The sequence below is a fragment of the Pipistrellus hanaki genome, assembly GCF_964339955.1.
Source record: "Pipistrellus hanaki genome assembly, chromosome: 18".
Classification (NCBI taxonomy): domain Eukaryota; kingdom Metazoa; phylum Chordata; class Mammalia; order Chiroptera; family Vespertilionidae; genus Pipistrellus; species Pipistrellus hanaki.
In genome coordinates this window covers 12147583-12170099 of record NC_140520.1, presented here as the reverse complement: position 1 = coordinate 12170099, position 22517 = coordinate 12147583, and the positions used below count along the sequence as shown (strand labels likewise).

Genomic DNA, 22517 nt, shown 5'->3' with positions numbered 1-22517 from the left:
AACACACACACACACACAACACACACACACACACACACACACACACACACACACACACACACACACTGCCCCAACCAATTAGAAACTGGAGCCCACCCCAGATACATGACCCCTCCTTCCAGTCCAGACACCAGATCTCCAAATTAATAATTCATGTTCAGGATTCTGAGAGCTGAGCGCTGGAAACCTCTATTCAGTTCAACAATCCCATTCCTCCTCCCTACCCCCTTGCAACCCAAGAAGCAAAGGTAGGGGAAGGGCATTGGAAGGAAGTAAAGGAACTGCAGGACTGCAGGTGAGGGGGACTAGGGTATGAATATTTAGATATGAAAAAGACAGGAAATAAAATACAAAGTAAGAGTTAATGAGCTGCTGTTTTATTGATTTTGAGTCTGTACAGAGGCAGCAATCCGTAGGTGGGGGCCCAGTGTCACTTTATTCTCTCCAACCCCCAGCACACACACCCTTCCGGCCTCGGCTTTACAAGTTCCCTGTCTGGCTGCAACTGTGGAAATTGTGAAAATACATATTGTGAGACAGGGCGTCAATCTGGAACAAAGAGGGATACCTGATTCTTAAAGTCCTAAAAGCTACTAAGCATCCCCACCCCCACCATGGGCTTCAATCTCTGCGGGGGGGAAAATACTTCCCAAGGTCTGTTGCAATAAGGTGTGTCCCACAATTTTAAAATATCCACTTTCCTTCTCCCACCACCCTTCATTCAAGAGCCTCATTCTATTCTTTAATACTTTGAGGTAAGGAACAGCAGAGGAATACAGAGAAAAACATCAGGAGATTGGGGGAAGTTGGAGGGTGACTTGGATTAGTCCCCAACCAGGAATGCAATGAGGGCAGCAGATGAGGGGTAATGAACAGCAGAACCACCTCTCACCACCCCACACACTCCCAGTGGAGGCTCAGCGGACGAAAGGAAGGGTAAAACTGTATCAGATTTTTCCATGTTTAGAATCCTGATCTGGTTGTAGGTTTGTGCTATGAGTGAAGGCTGCCAGGAGGGGCAGCTGAAGGAGGAGCTGAGTGACTCATAGAATGAGTCACAGATCCAGTTATAAACACAGAAAGAGGCCATAGTCCTCCCCACCCCCACTTCAGTCAGTTCTGCTATTAGCCAGCTTCCCTCTCCTAAAGCCCCTTACTCACCAGGTGGAGTGAGGTGCCATGGAGTGTGTCTAACGGAAGACTTCATAACAAATTATTTTGTTCAACTTAAGTTCTTGGGGCAAAACACCCTGTGATTTGTAGACTGGGCATCTACAAAGTGAGACAGAATGCTTGTATGACTCACTGAATCTACAGTTAAAAGGGCCTGGAGGGGACGGGAGACTAGAAAAATCTAGGGTGCAGATGATTCCAGGCCGGGAAGGGGCTTCTAATTCTGTCTTCTCAGCTGTGGCTATGTGTCTGGGGCAGACTCTTGGAGAAAGAGGACAGTCCAAGGTGTCCAAGTAACTCAAGGACAATCATTTCTGAAGCTTCTTTATTGGGAAAGGAAAAAAAATGTGACTGGACCCTGGACACATGGCTGTTTAGAAAGGAATAAGAACGGTAAAAGCTAGGTTCTCAAGTCATTCAGAACCAGCCCCATTCTTTTTGGCTCAGTATCCCCTCCCAAATATACAATACAAAGTCATCGCTAATTTTTGTTTTATTGGTCTGTGAGCTTTAGTTTTGCCTGAGAAGAAACTGCAGGAAGGAAGGTACTTGCCTCCAGGCCTGTACAGCACAGTTTAACACCATCCCCACTCCAGAATGAGATTGAATTTCTTAAAATTTATATATATATATATTTTATATATAATCTTCATTTTAATAGAATCCAGTATGTGAGGAAAACTACTGGTTAAATCTTGTAACCCTCAATAAAACCAGCATAGATTGAGATTTTGGAGGCTTATTTTATGTATACTTGTTCCATCAGGGCTGGAGTGTATAAGGGTGGAGGGGTAGCACTATCTTAATCAAAAGGGGAAAATGTCCCCTTTCCAATAAAAAACTTCAATAGGTACCCCAACACCCTGAATTAAAGGAACTAAGTGCACTTATTTAAGACTGAGAGACATCATCCCTCAGCTAGGGTATGGGGGTCTGCTTACCCCTTTCACCCACAGACCTCTCCTTAACTAAGGAATTTTTGCTCCTTTTGAGTGCACATCATGTACCACTGTTTTCCCTTCTCCCAGTACAGTAATTGCATGGGCTTGCCTCTTCCACCCCCTCCTCTTCCCAAAATACCATAAACCAACCAAATTCATCTCCTAGGCATTATTCCTTCACTCCCCCACCCCACACAATTCCCTCAAATAAAGCAAAACAAACCCTACTCCTCCCTATAGGAAAACATCCATTGACTCAGGCTCCCTAATCCTTAGAACGGAGAGGTTTATTTAATGCCTCAATAAATAATTACCTACCCAAATTAAGAAAAATATTTCATAATAAAAAATACTATAGGGCTGCTCTGGCCGATGTTGCTAATTAGTTAGAGCGCTGGCCTGCTCTTGGAAAGGTCTCAGGTTCGATTCCTGATTCCAGTTCAAGGGCATGTACCTGGGTTGCAGGTATGATCCCATAGCAGGAGGCAACCGATTGATGTGTCTCTTCAACATCGATATTTCCACTCTTCTCTAAAAATCAACGGGACAGCCCTAGCTGGTTTGGCTCAGTGGATAGAGCATCGGCCTGCGGACTGAAGGATCCCGGGTTCAATTCCAGTCAAGGGCACATGCCTGGGTTGCGGGCTTGATCCCTAGTAGGGGGCATGCAGGAGGCAGCCCATCAATGATTCTTTCTCATCATTGATGTCTCTCTTCCTCTGTGAAACCAATAAAAATATATTTTTAAAAAATAAAAATCAACAGAAAAAATATACTCAGGTGAGGATTAACCACAAAAGCTGTAAGGCCTACATAAAGCCCTATTATACCAAACTCACTCCTAGGCCACTCCCTCCCCCCGAATTTCCATCTTTTTTATTGAAAAGAAGTCAGAAGAAATTGGTGGTTAATTTATAAATCGAAGAAAAACAAACGACATAAGGTTTCCATTTTTGTTCATTTGTCTTCTGTTTTTTAAAAACAAAAAGTATTACCTAGAACTAATAACAGAACAAATCCAAACACAGCAGTCCAGTGGAGAATCAAAACTTTCCTGGCTTTATTATCTAGGGAAATCTCTGGTCTGTTTCCACTCCTATTGGTCCAGGCCAGAATCCTATGGTATAGATGGACGCCTATGAGAAAGCTAAGTGAGTTGTGCAAATTCAAGGTATGAGTTTGAGCCACCTGCTGTTCAGGTGCATGTTAGGGGATGGAAGCCCATGAGGGTGGTAGTCTCACTAGTGTTGTTCTAACCCCAGGAACAGGGTGAGGTGAGCAAGGCACTCATTTGGGGCACAAAATTTAAGTGGTGCTCCCAAACCCAGTAGTCAAGACACTATTTTAATGCAGTTATTTTTTGAAAATAAAAACTAATGTAAAAAAACACCACCATCACAATGAACAAATGATCAGTTTTAAATAAAGACAGGATTCAACCCTATACTTGTTCATTTTAGCTTTACTTCCCTCTCTTTAATCTCAGTCCTGCTGAATCCAGTCTTTGATTTTGACATTTTGTTCATTATGGATTTTTTTTTTGCATTGATTTTTAAAGATATTGCATTAAAACATTATCTTGATTATTGAGTTTTTCGGTACCCTCTTCAGTTTTGTACCTGAGAGGAGTGCTTGTCTCTTACTAGTCCCAGCCCTGCCCTGAATATATACATACCCTCCTTTGGAACCTAACTCCTCTGACTTCATTGCTTCCTTAAAACCAGTCCTGACTTCACTGCCTCCTTAAAACCAGTCTGTTTTCAAATAAAAGCTTAAGAATTCATAGCCATAGGAAATGGTAAAATCAACAGTATCAGATTTGGAAAATAAGTGACTTTCAAGTTTGAGGAAGGAACCTTTCTAAAATGTAAGCAGTTCCAATAAAGAGGACAGTCTTGGCTTTGTTACCAAAGAGTAACAAAGCAAGACAACCTTCCTGATTGGGCAGAAGCAACATATGGCAAACAGGAGTTACCTCCCGCCCCCACCCCCCACCCCCCCACACACCCAGGCTGTTTGCCTCAGATCAAATGTGGGGATTACATTCCATGGGGTGGGTTATGAGTACATACTTCCAAAGAGAAATCCAAATACAGAAAAATAGCCCCAGTTAACACCTGGACACTTAAGTACACTTATTCCCCTTCTTAGTATGTACCCGGGAGTGTATACAATTGCATAGTTGAAGTTTTCCCAGAAAAAGAAAAGGAAAAGGAAAATTGGCCTAGGATAGGTTCTCTGGTTTAAAGCTCTTAAAAATGGTGCTGGCCAGAGCGTAGGCTGTCCAGACTTGTGCTTTGTGCAAAATGCAAAGGAGCGCCCCCACACTGTCCACAGGCCCACCCCCACCCCTGGGGAGAAGGGCAGAGTCAGGGAAAGGAGGAACTCCAAAGACAGATCATCTCATTGGGAGTGATCTGTGATCTGTGGTCACAGTTCACTAAAATAGATTTCTCTAACTTTTTATAAATTGCTCCAGCCTCTATCCCTTGTTTCAACATCAATCCTATTATAAAAAATATCTCTCCTTACAAAGTATTTTATTATTTTAATAAACTAACCACAGATTAAGGTCAGCTATGGCTTAACAAAAGAAGCCGGGATGTCAAGTTCATTCTCCAAAAACAGAGAGGAAAGGAGAAAGAATCACTTAAATAGGAAAAAAAATATTTTTAAAAATGTTTTTCCTTGCTGGGTCTTTTGTTTCTTTCCCTTAAAAAAAAAAAAAAAAAAAAAAAAAGTCAAACAAAGTTGCTTTCTACAGAAATGCAGCAGCAGAGAATGGTAGTGCTCTATTTAGGTTTTTGGTTTTGTTTGAAACAGTCTGGCCAAAGGTCTATCCTTCTCCCACCCCTCCCAAGGCACACTCAAACTCCAATATGTGGTTATTGCTAAGTAGTTAAAAAAAGATCCCCTCTGTACCAGTTCACCTGGAGAAAATTCAACACACACAGCTGCTCTTCTCATCACTCTCTTCCCTTCCCCAGAGGGAACTTAAAAAAAAAAAAAAATTAAAGTCTTTTTTTTTTTTTTTTAAATCACAACCTTCTTAATTTAGCTGAGTTCAGCCCTCAGAAAGGATGAGGAAAAAAGATAGGGGGTAATCAACAACCTCCTCTCAAACTAGAACAGATGACAGATGGTGTTTAGAAGGAAATAAGAGGAAAAGGTTTCCCCTTTTAAGTTTGTCCCTTCCCCATCTCAACAAACCCATTTAAACTACCTCCCTCCTAATAGGCATCCATGAGCACACATGACTGCCCTGTCTTTCCAGATTCTTCAGGAGGAAGAATTTATCCAACCCTAGTTTCTATCTTAATTCAAATCAATGGCCAATTTGTCTTAATTTCCCAGTTTCTCTCCACACTCCCAACTCCACCACCATGTGCTTTTTCTCAACCTAAAAGAACTTTGGTCTGGTTTTTGTTTTTCTTTTATTGACCGAGAACCACTTTTGCCTTCTCTTTTCCCAGATGGCTAACCATCTCCCTATCCCCACATACCAAACCTGCCCCTTCTGCTTTCATGGACCCAAGGGGTTATGAGACAGAATTGCCATTTTTCTCCTTTGTACCTCCTCAGTCCCATCAAGTCAAGATCTGCAAAGGACTAGTACAGCCCTTGAGGCACCGTCAGCCCTGACCTGCTCTTGCCAGCCTGGCAACTCTCCAGCACACACACACTTTTTAAAAGTTTCTCGCCAGGCTACTGCATTTGCCCCATCAACATGGGGCTGGGTCTTGATGAGCCAATTAGTTGAGCTTAACTTTCTTGGTTTACCCACTTGCCCTCCAAGGTCCCCTCATTCAGAACCTGTGCACGAGCAGCTCCCCACCCAGTTCCCGTTCCTTCCTCCTCAGTTCTTCCCTATAACAGCAGGAGCAGAAGTTGTTTGTCTCAGGGTGTCCATAGAAGCTGCAGTTCGGTTGTTTGCATTTGGTCTGGATTGTGGGAAGCCCCCTGGGCCCTCCAGCCCATCCATCTGGCTCAGGGGGCTCTTGGTAGCCGTTGCTATAGGAATCAGCCACGCGGAAATGGGGTGGTAACAATGTACCCCTATGAACAACATCTTGGGAGTGACTTCCTGGCTCCAGAGAAAGGCTGCTGTCCTGATGGGGGTAGGGTCGCCCAGGAGGGCATTGTCTAGGGAAGGTGGCATATGGTGGTAGGCCACCCCCACACGGACCCCCTGCCAACTGCCTCCGGGGTTCCTGGCAGTGAACTCCACCCCCAGAAGGCCGAGGGATTGTAAAGCCCCCAGGGTAGCCAGTAGAAAATGCCATTGCCTTGGACTCTGTTTGGGGGGCAGTCAGCAGCTCCTCCCCACCATCTGGCTCTGGCTTTTTGGCTGGAGGAGGCCCACTCCCTACCCCTCCATTCATGATCTTCCTCTCTGACTCCTTCTGCTTCTGCTCTGCCAGGAATCTCTCCTCAGCATCAGAAAGGTAGCGCTGGATCATCTCCTCCTGATATTGGTGACGGTGACCCATCTTCAGGGTTCCAACAAAAATAAACTTCCCCTCCCCTTGCATTGCAGTCCTCATGATGCTCAGGCTTTGCATCACCTCCTGGCTATACTTGCTCGCTCCATTACCCATAGACTCAGATGTAGGCTTCTCAGACACAGGCCCATCCCCAGCTGCCTCCTCTTTGCCAGCCTTCCAGCTCTTCAGTGAGTTTTTCTTCTTCTTTTCCAGTGTCTCGGTGCCACTGCTCACTCCTGACCCTGTTCCCATCCCTCCAGGCTTAGAACCCTTGCTGTGCATCAAGCCTCCCATGTTCTTCTTGAGCTTGCTTCCCAAGGTTTTGCCAAAGCTGCCCAGTTTGTTAGCCACAGAATCTGCCCTCTTCTTGTCCTTCTCCCGATCTCGTTTGGATTTTTCTTTCCGCTTGCTGCCCTCATTACTGGTGGAACTGCTGCCAACTGACTCCTTGTCTGATTCCCCAGACTCAGGAGTAGACCGGGGCTCATCTCCCGCTGAGGCAGTGGGGGACTCAGGCTGGGCCAGGGGAGCCTGCAAGAGACAAAAACAGGATCGTCAATTACCTCATTAGTCTGAGTTGGGGGAGGTCCCTGAGGATTCTAGTTTATCATATGGCTCATGGGACTCTCAGTAGCCATTGTTAGAGGAATTAGCCAAGTGAAAAAGGGTGGTAACACCCCTATGAACCATCCTTAAGAGTGACTGCCCAGTTTTAAAGAAGGGCTGCTGTCATGATGGAGAAGGGTCACCCAGGAGAGCATTGTCCTTCCCCACCTCCAGTCACTCTCCCATAGATAAGGGATAGGTGTCACCTGCAATGACTTCATTCTCTAATAATGAAGCCTGCAACTCTTCTAGAGCAATGAATAACTAAAATACATGGCCTCTGGGTAAGGACAGAATATTCTATAGATGCTGGAGCGTTCTTTATTTGATTCTAAATTTCTCTATGCTAAATTCTTTCCAAAATTAAACCCAAGAAAGTCTTGTCTAACCCCAACCAACCAACCAACCATCTGAAACCATTCTGAAGCCTCTCAACTTTTAGACATTCAACACCAGAGCCCATCAATTTGCCCTTACTCCTGTGATCCTGTTCTATGGATACTGATGACATCCTCAGAACCTACTGGATCAGTAGCTCTTTAAGTTGTTCTGTCTCTTCTGGTGCCAACACAGGCGTCTATGTATAGATAGCGTAGGATAAAGTAGTGATAACCTCAAGTTCACCAAAAAGTCCAGAAAATTTTTCTTGAAGAATATATTTTAGTGTAAAAAAGCAGAGCTTGGTTGGAGAGAAGATGTGGAAAATGGGAGGCACTAACAGGTAGAAAGACAGAAAAAAGTACCTTTGGGAACTTAATTGATATTTTCCAGTTATTCCTAGTTTGGAATCATAAGCCATCACCCAGAAGATTCAGAAAGAGAACACCACCAGATCTTATTCTCCCCGTCACTGAAAATGAGGACCAACAAGGGTCCGGTGGAGATGTCCTCACCTGAGCATCAGAGGACAATGGGATCCACTTCACATTCATGTAGCTATGCAGCAGATGCAATTTGACCTCCAGGGACAGGATTACACTGTGAAAGGGAGAAAAAAGAAATTAGAAATGTTCTGTAACCTATAAAATGCAAAGCAGTGTGATAAGTTGGGTGAGGGCCACATGGCTTGGGATTCAGGGTTGGGTTTGAATGATAGCTCCACCAATTACTAAGACTGATAACCTCAAGCAAGTCACATCAACTTCTCTGAAACTCAGATGGGGTTGATAATGAGAATAGATAGTAATATATCTTGTAGGGTTGTTATAGAGATCAAGATGGCATTTAAAAGGACACAGCACAGTGTCTAGAAAACAGGAAATTCTTACTAAACAGTAGCCATTGTTATTGTTGTAAATATTTAGGAGGAGCTTTTGAAAGTTAGGTGAGAACTTGGTTAAAAAGCCACAAACACTGTTGTTTTTTTTTCATCAAACCCTCTCATTTGCGTCTCTGGGTAAGAGGTAAGGGAGGAGCTTTTGCACTCATACACTCTTTATAGGAAGCTGTGGTAGGAAGCAGGAGGAAGGCTAACCAGCTTATGGGACGCAGAGCAACTAGTGGGGAAGAATGTATTTTTCTTGCTTTAAATTCCAGAGAGGCAAAAACCCAGAGCAAATTATTTTGGTCACCTGTTTAAAACCCCTCTCACTTGGTCTGGGAGAACTGTGAATTGCATAACTTGATTTTCTGATCACTGCTTTGGGGATTCTGGGAGGAATTAGTGCAAGAACACTCTTCATATGTACGGAAAGAACAAGTCCAGGATTCTCATCTTTCATAGGGAGAAAAAGCAGCTCCGTGCTGCAAAAGTGGTGCTCAACCTGTCTTTCACCTGTCTGTCGTCCCAAAATTACGGAACTAGGGTGACTGTCTTGCTTCTGAGCTGAGAAAAAGTCCCCAGGAGACAGATGCTATATGTGGAAGAGCTCCCAGCTACAAAGCAGATGAAAAGGATAGGCATGTCTCACCTGGCCAATCGGACATTGTCGCTGTCATCTTTGCCCCACTCCCAGCTCTTTCCAGGGTCCACAGCAAAGTGCAAGGGCAGCAGCTTATGCTCTGAATCTGTAAGTGGGATCACAGCTGGAGGGGGAAAAACATGTCATCAAGGAGAGAGGAAGGCAAATGAACATACTAAAAAGGAGGCTGTATTATACTATAGGAGCTATGATAACTGTAGTCACTTTTTATTTCTTACATGTGAATTACCCTGGCATTTAAAACTAAAAGGCTGGTTAGATAATAATCCCCATGATTCCCCACCTGTCAGTCAACTAACATTCATGATGCTTTTGCTAGTTAATGTGGATTCATGGAATTAAAAGTCACTCAGACAAATAAAGCAAAGCATCATTTGGAAGGTTCCATAGCCTTAATATATAAGCCCTTTATTTCAGGAAGTAGGAAATATAAACTACTGTGTTTTCCCCCAAACCTTTGTTGTTTAATTTTAAAACTTTGGTATATATTACAGCGTGGTAGAATAGTCTCAACATTCGCTCATTTCGGATTTTCCAATGAAAATAAAGCAGATCAAAAAGCACCAGAGACACAGACACTGTATTCAGCACCTTGTTCCTTGCCGTTCTCCTTCTGTTCCATGGACACAAGTGCAGAAAAGTGAGCCTGATCATAGGCGAGCACCAGAGGGGAGCGGTGACACTGGCTGGTGGGAACCTCCAGGGGCAGATAGATTCCCCCAAAGGGAATAGGGGCAAATGCTGCAGGAAACCACAAAGATTATTAGTAAGACTACATTCTTGCCCAATGGGCAATCCCTTCTTCACTCTGCCAATTGAATCCCCTTTCACTCCAACCCCTGCTTAATAATTCTTTCCCAAGAAGCCTCATCAATTAATCCCAACTTGAATCTTTTGAGACCTTTGCATTGTTCTAATTTACACCTTGTTTTCCCCCCAAAGGTCTATATATATCCCCTTTCCCACACTCCTTCCAGTGCTTAGAACAAAACTCTGCAAACAGTGGGTACTTAGAGTGCAGTGAGGATTGACTGACTCACCTTCGCCCCCAGAGTCCCTCAGCATGGTATCTGCCACAACGACTATGGGCCTTCTAAGCACATGGGCAAGGACAAAGACATGGAATTCTTCTAGACTCTCATATACAGGCTCCTCTGAACTCTCCACCCTAGAGTTGCAGGTGGGGAAAGAGTGAAAGGGGTTAAGTGGAAGGGAGAGGGAAGAAAACAAAACAAGAGACTCCTGGCCGAGACCGGTTTGGCTCAATGGATAGAGCGTCGGCTTGGGGACTGAAGGGTCCCAGGTTCGATTCTGGTCAAGGGCAAGTACCTTGGTTGCGGACATATCCCTGGTAGGGGGTGTGCAAGAGGCAGCTGATCGATGACTCTCTCTCATTGATGTTTCTAGCTCTCTATCCCTCTCCCTTCCTTTCTGTAAAATATTAAAAAAAAAAAAAGAGAGAGAGAGACTCCTGGTTTTCTAATCCTAAGTCTGCCATGGACACAGCTGATTATTTTATGCTACAATGGCTGTTTCTACTTCCATTTTACAGATGGAGAAATCCAAAAAAAGAGAACTGAAAGCTTTATGGTTGTATTGTTAAAGTAGTGTAGGAATCTGAAGGGAATTCCTCTATTTATACTTGTTTTGTTCAACAACCTTCCTCAATTCTCTTTATAAAGTAGCTAAATACACAACTGAGTAGCCTCATCTTGCTGACCCTTCCCACTACAACCATCCACACATCACACTGTCCAACAAAAACAAAAACTCCTTCTCCTATGTTCCCTTGCTTGGAGAACAGCCTCACTATATACAAACAGCCTAGTTGGAAATCTGTAAAATCTTTACTGTTCTTTATCTCTTACCTCCAGTTAATCATCTGGCTTGGCCAATTCCATCTCTTAAGTGTCTCTTGCATCTATCTCCTTTGGCTTACCTGCAATCCACTACTCTTTTTTTTTTTTTTTTTTTTTTTTTTAATATGTTTTTATTGGTTTTAAAGAGAGAGGTAGAAACATCCACGAGAAACATCAATCAACTGCCTCCATGGGCATGTGCTCTGACCAGGAATTGAACCAGTGATTTTTGGTGCATGGGATGACACTCAACCAACTGAGCCACACCTGCCAGGCTACAATCCACTACTCTTGTTCATACCCATGGCTCTCTTTCTTGGATTACTACAACTGCCTCTAGTCTCCCTCCCTCCGCTTCATCATTCACTCTGCTGTCAGTGTATTTAAATTCACAAATTTGCTCCTGTCACTCACTCACAACACAGTGCCTTGCCACCCCGTAAAGCAATATTCAACACTGGGTGCTGCTACAAATGCAGATTTCTGGGCCTTACCTCAGGCTCACTCAAGGGTCCTAAAATCTGCATTTTATTTTTTTTAATTTATTAATTTCAAAGAGGAAGGGAAAGAGAGAAACATCAATGATGAGAGGGAATCACTGATTGGCTGCCTTTTGCACACCCCCCACTGGAAATTGAGCCTGCAACCCAGACATGTGTTCTTGGCTAGAATCGAACCCGGGACCCTTCAGTCCAAAGGCTGACTTGACCCTCTATTCCTGAGCCAAACCAGCTAGGGTTGAAATCTGCATTTTAAAGTCTTCTCACATTATTTTTTTTTATGCACAATAAAGTTTGGATCAGTTATAATTTTTGACTTTTTATTATATAAAATTTCAAAATTTTAAACATATTCTAAACTAGAAAGAATATTATCCTAAACTCTCATGTATCCATTGCCCAGCCTCAACAATTATAAACACAGAGTCAATCTCATTTCACCTACACTTTTACCTATTTCCCTATTAGACACCACTCTTCACTCACCCCCGATTATTCTAAAGTAGGGGTGTCGAACTCAATCAGAGAAGGGGCCAAAATCTAAAATCCAGCCTAAATCGCGGGCCGAATGGTTTACTGAACAGTCATAAACTGACAATGTCATAAACTGACAGCGGAGTGCAGTGATGACAGCGCGGTGCGGGCCACATTGCAAGGCCTGGCGGGCTGCATTTGGCCCGCGGGCCTTGTGTTTGACACATGTGTTCTAAAGCAAATCCTAGACATACATTTCATCCTTAAGTATTATGGTTTCTATCTCTAAAAAATAACTTTAAGAAATACCCACATTATCATTAATACCACACTTTAAAAAGTTAATAATAATCAAACTTGTAGACATCGTTCACATTTCCCCAATTGTCTTATATATGTCCATACATTCCAATTGGTTGATATGTCTCTTAAGTGTCTTTAAACTTACCTTCCCTCTCTCTTATTATTTTCCTTGCAATTTATTTATTGAGGAAATTGGGTCATTTGTCCTGTAGTTTCTAAAAGTCTAGATAGGACACAATTTTAATTCCTTAGCATGGTATAAAAGAAACCTGAGTATGGCACACATAATACGGATACCTAGCCTCATCTATCATTCTGTACCACATATTCTATATTCTGGCAATACTGAACTATCTAAAGTTCCTAGAACCGTGGTTAGCAAACTGCGGCTCGTGAGCCACATGCAGCTCTTTGGCCCCTTGAGTGTGGCTCTTTCCACAAAATACCACACCTGGGCGAGTCTATTTTGAAGAAGTGGCGTTAGAATAAGTTTTTAAAATTTGGCTCTCAAAAGAAATTTCAATCATTGTACTGTTGATATTTGGCTCTGTTGACTAATGAGTTTGCCAACCACTGTCCTAGAACATACCACATTGTTACACAATCCTGTGCCCCTGCCATGGTTCCTCTCTTTTCTCCTAATATCCTCTTAGCACAGAGCTCTTTGGACTCTGAGGACTCAGTTAAAATTACTTCCTGTTCCCCCATACTTACCCATTACAGTTGGCTCCATTGGTACCTAGATGCATCCGGGGTTCACTTGAGGCAAGCTTGATCAGCTCATTCCATTCCTTCTGCCATTCATCCTCTGTGTATACCAGCCCTGACTGTGAAAGACAGGCAGGGGATGTCAAGCAATTAGAGGCTAGGTTCAAGAGGCAATATTCTCCTAGCACTTCGTTTATAATTTGTACTATACAGTCAAATCTATCCTCCCTTTTAAAACCAATATCCACGAAAGAATAGTCTATGATCTCTCTCACATTTCTTTTTCTTCCATTCTTCCCAACCCATGGCAATCTAGCTTCTGTTTCTGCCCTCCAGTTATGCCCTTTACCCTCACATACCACTTCACCTAACCAACACTGGGCAAAGGACAATAACCTCCTAATTGCCTCATTGGTTCTCATCTTTCTTAGCTTTTATGTAGTATTTGATAATCTCTTTAAACTCCCTTCTCCTTTAGCTTCCACAACATTACTTTCTCCTACCTCTGTGAACTCTGCTACCCCAGAAATACTGTTGTGTATTAATGATTTTAGCCTTGGTTACTTCTAGGTGAAGTAACAGTCTACTTTACTATATTTGGCTTACATTAGGATTAAAATACTTAAACACAAACTGAAGTAAAAAGAATCACAATGGAGCCTAACTGGTGTGGCTCAGTGGTTGGGCCAGTCGACCTATGAACCAGGAGGTCACAGTTCAATTCTTGGTCAGGGCACATGCCCGGGTTGTGGGCTCATTCCCCAGTAGGAGTGTGCAGGAGGCAGCTGATCAGTGATTCTCATCACTAATGTTTCTATCTCTTTCCCTTTCCCTTCCTCTCTGAAATCAATAAAAATATATTTTAAAGAGAAACATGAGGGGCATTAGGACAAATTTAACAGGAATTAAAGAGCCATTATGAGCACATTCTACTTTAATTTAAAAAATGACAAAGCTATTTTCAGTTTGTAAGATTATATAAAAAATGTTTCCAATTAACCCTTTGCACTCCGCTGTCCCCTCTCAGGGGACATCGGAATTCTAGCATATCACTCGGATGTCCCCTCTCAGGGGATATTGCAGTTTATTAGTGATTACGGGGAATTGAGTTATTTCAATGCACTCCGCCACAAAGTAGCATCGAGTAGCTGGTAGCCAATGTCCAGAATGGTTCGGAGTGCAAAGGGTTAAAAATAAGAACAATGCACAGGTTATATATGGGGCGCTGTGGTCATTCTGATATATGGTCACTGATACACATCCAGGCGGATCTGTCTCCCTTCCTTTCACCTATTTCTGCTTACTGTTCTTATACACACAGCCTCTAGGTGGCGTAACCTTCTAGCCTGAAAATGTTCTTACTGGGTTTTTACCACCAAATTCAACACAAAAGGAGGTCTGGGAAATCAAAACACAAAACCAGTTTGTTTTGTGTTTGGTACTGGTTAATAGAAGCTCCCCAGTCCGTCACCACTCTCCCCCCATTCCCACTCCCAATGTCTGAGTGATCTGAGCTAAAACAATTACCTAGGCCATATTTCTATTAGGGAACTTTCAATATGCCAAAAGGAGTAAAAAGATTTCTCCTTTGATAGCAACTATTCTCTATGCATGTATTTTCAATGGAGACTTTGAGAGGAAGTAGGTATTGCTGGGTCTCCTCACTAAATACCATCATAATCTAACCCCGACTTTAATAACTATAGCCTGGCCAGGTAGCTGGATTGGGAGCATCATCTAGATACACCAAGGCTGCAGGTTTGATCCCTGGTCAGGGCACATATAAGAATCAACTAATGAATGCATAAACAAGTCAAACAACAGATCAATATTTTCTCTCTCTAAAAAAAGGTATTTAAAAAAAAAATCAAATAACAGTTATAGCTTAGAAACTTTGAACTGGACACACCTATTCTTTGACTGTTGCTGTCACTTCTACTTAATAACCAGCATGCTCTGGTTTGGCCTTTTCTTATTTCTGGAGTGGTCAAATCAAGGTTCAGGTTCAGGTATGATATAAAGAAGGCAAACTCTGGACTGGCTGTAGTTCAGGCAACAGAAGGTCTCCACAGGGTCCAGTTTAACTCACCAGGGGCTTGGTGGTATAAAGAACTTGTCATGTACTTAGCCTTGCCCTGTGCATTTATTTCTCTCAGGAATCTTCTGGGGCAGATTGCTGATCAAAGATAGGATTGCGATCTTAATATCATCCTAAGTTTAATAATGGGTTCTTTGTTTTTGAGAAAGGAAACAGAACACATTCTACTTATGTATTTTAAATCTTCAGGACATAAAATTCCAATGACTAAAACAAAACAAAAAATCTCTTGGTTCTATATATGGCCAGTTATGGTTGAACAATAAAAGGAGAAAAGAAAGAAGATGAAAAGTTTCTGAAGAGATAATCCCACATTAATGCCAGAAACACCCAGCCAAAATTAGATATATCCCAAAGAGCAGGATTTAAATATAGAAGGCAGAACCAGGGGAAAAGGAAATCCATTGTCTTTATATAAATGTTAATGTCAGAATTAAAGTTAAGGGGAAAGGGTGGGTAAGCTTTTTCTATAAAGATCCAGATAGTAAATATTTTGTCCTTGTGAGGATACCCAACTACTCTATTCTGCTGCTATAGCAGGAAAGCACTTACATAAACATACACATGTAAATTAATGGGTGGGGCTGTATTCCAATAAAACTTTTTTTTAATCAGTTGGTGGTATTTGGCTCACAGGCCCAACCTCTGTTATAGAGATGGAAAGTACAAAAAGTCCATTGTTACTTTCTTATATAAAAGCAGCTTTAACATTTGCTAAACCCCTGAGATGTACCACTCAAACTCAATTTAACAGATATGCTTTAAAGTTTTTTAAACACACTAAGTATTTGAAAAATAAATGGTATACATGGCCAAAAATATTTTTAAGCATTTATATTTCTACAGATTGATAGCACAAATCCTTAAAAATTGGTCTAGTCGCATTATAAACAATAAAATCGAAACAATACAAAAATTCTATGGACATGTCATGTCTCATTTTGCAAAAGATTGCCACTAAAGACTTATAAGCCCCTATCAGGTGAAAAGCAGTTAGATACCTCCTCTGTAAAGTCTCAGTTCCCCCATACTAGAGCGACACCCAAACACCCTAAGGTGTTATCTACATTTTCTACAATTACAGGAGCCCTAAGCACCAGGAGGCACTTCTTAATGGTAGGCACTGGCATTTCCTCAGTGTAACTTGGGGAAACAAGGCACTCCACCCCAGCTCTCTCACCTCTTTATTCTGCTGTGTTTGCTGCCACCTCCAGCGTCGTTTCAATGCTTCCTTCTCAGCTCCCTTTTCCATCAGTGCATACAAAGCTTTCCGCAGCATCAAATCCCGATCGTGGAAACCCCACATCCCTATTGCAAGAAAACCTAACAGTAAGACACCTTACAATGACTCAACTCTGCTTATTAATTATGATACACAGACCATGGCATGAAGGAAATTAGGCTGAAGTTCAAGTTCAATGAAACTCTTCTGTGATTTAGGGGAAAGGCACTTAATCAAGAAAGGAAAGATGTTTCTACTCTATAAGTTCAGAAATTTTGAGGACGTGAAAGTGGGGGATATGCCAAACTCTTGACAGAAAGCACTTATTCCTGATGCAAGCCCAATAAACAGGTAGCAACAGAGAAAACTGGCACATGACAATCAGCATCAATGCTTGAGGTATAACCGAAACTGGTTTGGCTCAGTGGATAGAGCGTCGGCCTGTGGACTGAAGGATCCTGGGTTCGATTCCAGTCAAGGGCATGTGCCTTGGTTGCGGGCACAACCCCAGTGGGGGGTGTGCAAAAGGCAGCTGATCGATGATTCTGCCTCATCGATATTTCTAACTCTCTCTCCCTCTCTCTTCCTCTCTGTAAAAAATCAATAAAATATATTTAAAAAAAAAAAAAAGCTTGAGGGATGGTTGGAAAATGGGGACTTCTTTAAAAAAAAAAAAAGCTAAGGCAGATAGTATATTGAATTATAAATAGCCTGTGTAATTTAAAGTTAATGAAAAAATCTTTTTTTATACCAAAGAATAAATATTACATACACACATAGAGCTATATATTGCTTGCTTTTTGCTATTCATTACTTCTGAGGGTCAACTTCTTGTGGGACCCAGTATAATACTGTGTTCTCCATGTGATTTCTGAATAAGACTGAAAAACCAGGGCAGGGCTCTTTTCCATCTACACACACACACACACACACACACACACACACCCTTGCTCTGAACCATTACTTCTGCCTATGATCAACATTGGTTGAAGCAAGTCCTACACAAAACATTTAATAACATTTCTTCTATGGGGGAATAGAGGGCCACTTTCAAGACTCACCAAGAGAGGCTGCATGTAGGAGGCAGTTTCCATCTCCAGTAGTTGCCAAAGGAAGCAGCCTCTGACAGGTGGGGTCTACACTCACCCACCAGTTCAAACGACCTACAGAAAAAGGAAGAAAAGAAGAGCAGATTACCCATAAAGCCCTTCCCACTTCCCAATTTTTATTTATTTATTTAATTTTTAAAAAAAATATATATTTTATTGAATTTTTACAGAGAGGAAGAGAGAGGGATAGAGAGTTAGAAACATCGATGAGAATCATCGATCAGCTGCCTCTTGCACGCCTCCTACTAGAGATGTGCCCGCAACCAAGGTACATGCCCTTGACCGGAATCGAACCTGGGACCTTTCAGTCCACAGGCTGACGCTCTATCCACTGAGCCTAACCGGTTTTGGCACTTCCCAATTTTTAAAACAGACTCCAAACTTGCTTCCTGTAGGAAGCCTACCAGAATAAATCCATCATGCTATTAAGATATCTTCTTCACTTATATCTAGCTGATCAGAACCTAGTGAGCACAACTGGTTAGACCAGTGGTTCTTTTTTTTTCTTCTTCTTTTTTTAATCCTTACACAAGAATGTTTTTATTGAATTGGATAGGGAGGAAGGGGAAGAGAGTGAGAAACATCGATGTGAAAGAAAAGAACTGATCAGTTGCCTCCTCTGTGCATTCTGACCAGGAATCAAACCTGCAAACTAGGAATATGCTCTGACTGGAAATTGAACTTTCAACTTTTTGGCATATGGGATGATGTTCCAACCATGGCAATCAATGGTTCTTAAGTGGGGACAATTTTGTCCCTCAGGGGACATTGGAAATGCCTGGAAATATGTCGTCTGTCACAAATGGTAGGAGAATCCTACTGGCATCTAGTGGGTAGAGGCCAGGGAGACTGCTAAACACAACATAATGTGCAAGGCAGCTCACACGAGAAAAAATGATATGGTCCTAAATGTCAACAGTGCTAAGCTGAACGACCCTTCCGGTTAGATGATGAGGTCAAGGCCATACATTGAAATCTGTACTGGCTACTTGGTCTGATTCCTTCACTCCAGTCAGATTTGTAAATATTATAGAAACAGAGCTCAGCACAAATCCATCGTCAGGAAAAGAAAAACAACCCCCAAGCATGCGTTCTAAGTGTAATAAAAGTATCATGTGCATATTTGACAGCATGTATATGGTGTTACTCTAGCACATGTGTCAAACACACGGCCCGCGGGCCAAATCCAGCCCGCCAGGCCTTGCAATGTGGCCCGCACTGCGCTGTCATCACTGCACTTCGCTGTCAGTTTATGACATTGTCAGTTTATGACTGTTCAGTAAACCATTCATCCCTCGATTTAGGCTGGATTTTAGATTTTGGCCCCTTCTCTGATTGAGTTCGACACCCCTACTCTAAAGACATGAACAATAAGACAAAGTATATAAAGCATCCAAGATGATTCTCTGTTCTGTTGTCACCCCACAATTGCCAATCCATTTTTTATGAAGAAACTATTTTCTGAAAGAAGCTTAAAAGATCTTTTGAGCCCTGGCTGGTGGTGGCTCAGTTAGTTGGAGTGTCACCCATACACCAAAAGATCGAGGTTCAATTCCTGCTCAGGACACATACCCAGGTTGTGGGTTCGATCCCTGGTTGGGGAACATGTGGGAGGGTACCAATTGATGTTTCTCTCTCTCTCTCTCTCCTTCCTCTTTTTCTAAAATCAATAAAAGCATGTCCTCAGATAAGGAATTTTTAAAAAACATTTTTTAAGCTTTCTTAAAGAGTCTACAGAAAGAAAAACTGGCCTATAATCTCACTAGGTAACTTGCTAACTTTAAAAATCCATAATAATAAAAGCATAATATGCTAATTAGACCAGACAGCCGACTGACCTTCTGGACAAAGCTGGGGTTGTGAGGGCCAGCTTTGTCCGGATTTGCACGAATTTCGTGCATCAGACCTCTAGATATATATAAATCAATTCACATGATTAGTATAGAAGGGTACAAAATGAAAAACTTCTTTTCCATACCCCTATCCCTCACCCCCCAAGTCCTTCCAAGGGAGCTTTTTGTTAAAAAATATATTTTATTGATTTTTTACAGAGAGGAAGAGAGAGGGAGAGAGAGTTAGAAACATCGATGAGAGAGAATCATCGATCAGCTGCCTCTTGCACACCCCCTACTGGGGATATACTCGCAACCAAGGTACATGCCCTTGACTGGAATCGAACCTGGGACCCTTCAGTCCGCAGGCTGACGCTCTATCCACTGAGCCAAACCAGTTTTGGCCAAGGGAGCTTTTTTAATGCCTGACTAGCTTTCCCAGAACTCCCAGATATGCCACCCCATCATTTAACTAATTTTAATAACCATTTAAGACAAAATTGTAAAGGTAAACAAGTTGTTTGGGCAAAGTTTATATAAATAAATGTGACTTTCAGATTTATCACCACTGTACACTGTCGCACTGGTCCTTTCCTTTCACAAGTTGTTTCAGAGCCAATTATAATTCATTTGTGGTTTTTTTCATGTATTGATTTTATTTTATTTTTTAATTTCTTTACTAAGTTATTACATATGTGTCCTTATCCCCACCATGTATTGATTTTTAAGTATAGATTCCTAGGCCTTTTGTGTGTATATCTGGTTTCCCTTCCATCAAAAAGGAAATTTCCAGAGAAAAGTATCTAATTTGTGTCCTTATTTTAACCTGAAGAAATACCTAGCTTATTACAAGTTTATCTGACTAACTGCTGACTTTGACTGTAATCAGATCACTTATTTAGACTGGATGGTACTGATCAAGCCCTGCCCTGCCCAGTGGCTGCCTGTAGGTAGAGAGCAGAGGGAAGAGCATGGAAAAGGAAGCACTCACTGACCTGCCTGTTCCAAGGCAACCAGCATGGACTGTTCAATGAGGTCTCTCTCTATGAAGCTGCGGAAGTCTTCATTGTACACAGTGAGATCTGGAAGCTGGAAGGCACAGATGGGCATTTCCAGGGGGTGCTCACTGCTCCCCCCACCCCCACCATTGGAGACATGGGACCGGGCCAGGGAAACAATGCTGGAGCTGGCGTGGGAGATGCCCCTAGACAGGCGTTTTTCTGCAATGAGAAATGGAGTCACCTTAGAATACACACAGCTCACTCACAACTTTCCATTCTGGAAAAACTGAGTTTCAATGGCTACCAAATACCACAACTCTCTTCTCAAGCCAAATACTACTGGAGAAATACAGAAAATGCTATTTTTTATCTATGCATATTAGCACCAAATATACATTCCTCTTGTACCCTTTTGGGAATTTGCCTGATCTTCCTCCTCCCATGACTCTGTCTTTTTCCATTTTCATTTCCTAACATAACAGAGACCCATTCATTTGTTCTGTGGGAGGAAGAGGGAATAAGGAAAATGGGGTTGCATTTAGCTAGATTGACTCAAATAATCTCTCGGATAATTTTTAGGGTCTTGGAGAAAATAGAAAATTAATAAAAAATCTTATATACTTCTTTAACTACCATTAATAACATTTATTTACATTATTTACTACAACTTTTTTTGGTATTCAAACTTATCAGAAATTTATAGGTACAGTCAATTCTGACTTAATATGCTACAGAGGAAGACAGTGCCTCAAATTATTTCATTTATTTTGAATACATGGCACTTACAATTCCCCAGCAGATAACCCATTATGACCATAATTTGGTCAGTGTAGTATTACAATTTATTTGCATGGCTCAAGTTATATAAAGATTATCAAAAGAGCTAAAAAATGTACTGGGTAGCAATTCTTAACCCAAAATTTGCCAGAGATGATATACAAAGTAAGTCAAGACTTATCTAAAAATTATTTTATAGTGATTTATTTTTTAAACTTTTTTTTTTTTTTTTTTAGATACTTAAAGTGTTACAAAGAAATCTTCCTCTCATTCAAAATTCCTGCTTCTTTTCCCCAGAGGCAACCTTTCATATAGCCTTCTAGGATTTTGTATGCATAAAGAAGCACATATATCTTTTAAAAAACCTAAACAGGAGCATACTGTATACTGCATCTTACCTTTCTTAATAGATAAGAGATTTTTTCCAAAGCAGCACATCAAGTTCCACCTAGTTCTAACAGCTGCAGAATATTCCATAATATAGATGATTACAATTTATTTAACCACCCCTGTATTAATGGATATTAAAAGTTGTTTTCAAGCTTTAACTTTCAAGCTTTATACTAAATATGTATAGGTGTCTATTTGTGTATGTATTTATTTAAAGGAGATACATATCTACATATATACACACAGAGAGAGACGTATATAAACATCTATATATATATAAGCCTAAATAACCATTAGGACCAAATGACAGGAATGACCGGACGACCGGCCGGTAGCTTTGACGCGCACTGTACCAGACCTTGCTGCTGGGACCCTGACAGCCCCAATCTGGTTCACCCACACCCTGGATCCAGATAGGAGGGAGAAGGAAGCCCGATTCCTCGTGGAATTGGCCGTGCCTTAGCTTGCTGTTGGGGCCCTGACAGCACGGAATCTGGTTCACCAGCACCCTGGACCCAGACAGGAAGGAGGAGGGAGCCCGATTCCTCGTGGAATTGGCAGTTGGTTAGCTTGCTGCTGAGGCCAACCTCCCATGTTCCCTCCTCCCAGCCAGCCGGCCGCCGCAATTGGCCCAGATGGCAGGCCAGGCCAGGCCAAGGGACCCCACCCATGCACGAATTCATACACCAAGCCTCTCATCTATATAAAAAAGCCCAGCAACCATTACTGTGGAACGACCAGAAGGACCTATCACTATGACGCACACTGACCACCAAGGGTCAGATGCTCAACGCAGGAGCTGCCCCCTGGTGGTCAGTGCACTCCCATAACTGGAGTGCCACTCAGCCAGAAGCCGGGCTCATGAATGGCAAGCACAGTGGCAGTGGTAGGAGCTTCTCCTGCCTCTGTGGCAGCACTAAGGAGCTGCGAGCCACGCAGTAAGGAACGAACAGGCAGGTGATTAGGAGTGAGGGGTCCTGGATTGCGAGAGGGTGCAGGCCAAGCTAAGGGATTCTCCCCTTCCCATCCCACCCCCCACGCAAATTTCATGCATCGGGCCTCTAGTATATAATATAAATTCCTAGAAATGAAATTGCTCAGTCAGCATATATATGTAT

General features: G+C 42.2%; 1 protein-coding gene and 1 long non-coding RNA gene across 7 annotated transcripts in view; one reads left to right on the top strand and one right to left on the bottom strand.

Moving 5' to 3' along the window:
- The window catches only part of LOC311613157, a 55962-nt gene that overhangs the window by 6987 nt on the left and 26458 nt on the right, over nucleotides 1-22517 (top strand). The gene's annotated exons all lie outside the window — the stretch shown is intronic.
- The window catches only part of OTUD7B (OTU deubiquitinase 7B), a 55761-nt gene continuing 33599 nt past the window's right edge, over nucleotides 356-22517 (bottom strand). For 3 of the 6 annotated variants that reach the window (XM_084866631.1, XM_084866629.1, XM_084866630.1), the window contains 9 exons: nucleotides 20227-20451; nucleotides 17352-17453; nucleotides 16249-16376; nucleotides 12977-13089; nucleotides 10167-10294; nucleotides 9718-9867; nucleotides 9115-9229; nucleotides 8098-8182; nucleotides 356-7129 (listed from right to left, as the gene is read on the bottom strand). In XM_084866631.1, the coding sequence (XP_084722757.1) occupies nucleotides 5921-7129; nucleotides 8098-8182; nucleotides 9115-9229; nucleotides 9718-9867; nucleotides 10167-10294; nucleotides 12977-13089; nucleotides 16249-16376; nucleotides 17352-17453; nucleotides 20227-20451 (2255 nt within the window). In that variant the 3' untranslated portion in view covers nucleotides 356-5920. The remainder of the gene's footprint in view (nucleotides 7130-8097; nucleotides 8183-9114; nucleotides 9230-9717; nucleotides 9868-10166; nucleotides 10295-12976; nucleotides 13090-16248; nucleotides 16377-17351; nucleotides 17454-20226; nucleotides 20452-22517) is intronic. The other 3 variants (XM_084866633.1, XM_084866634.1, XM_084866632.1) reach the window with 1 other exon arrangement.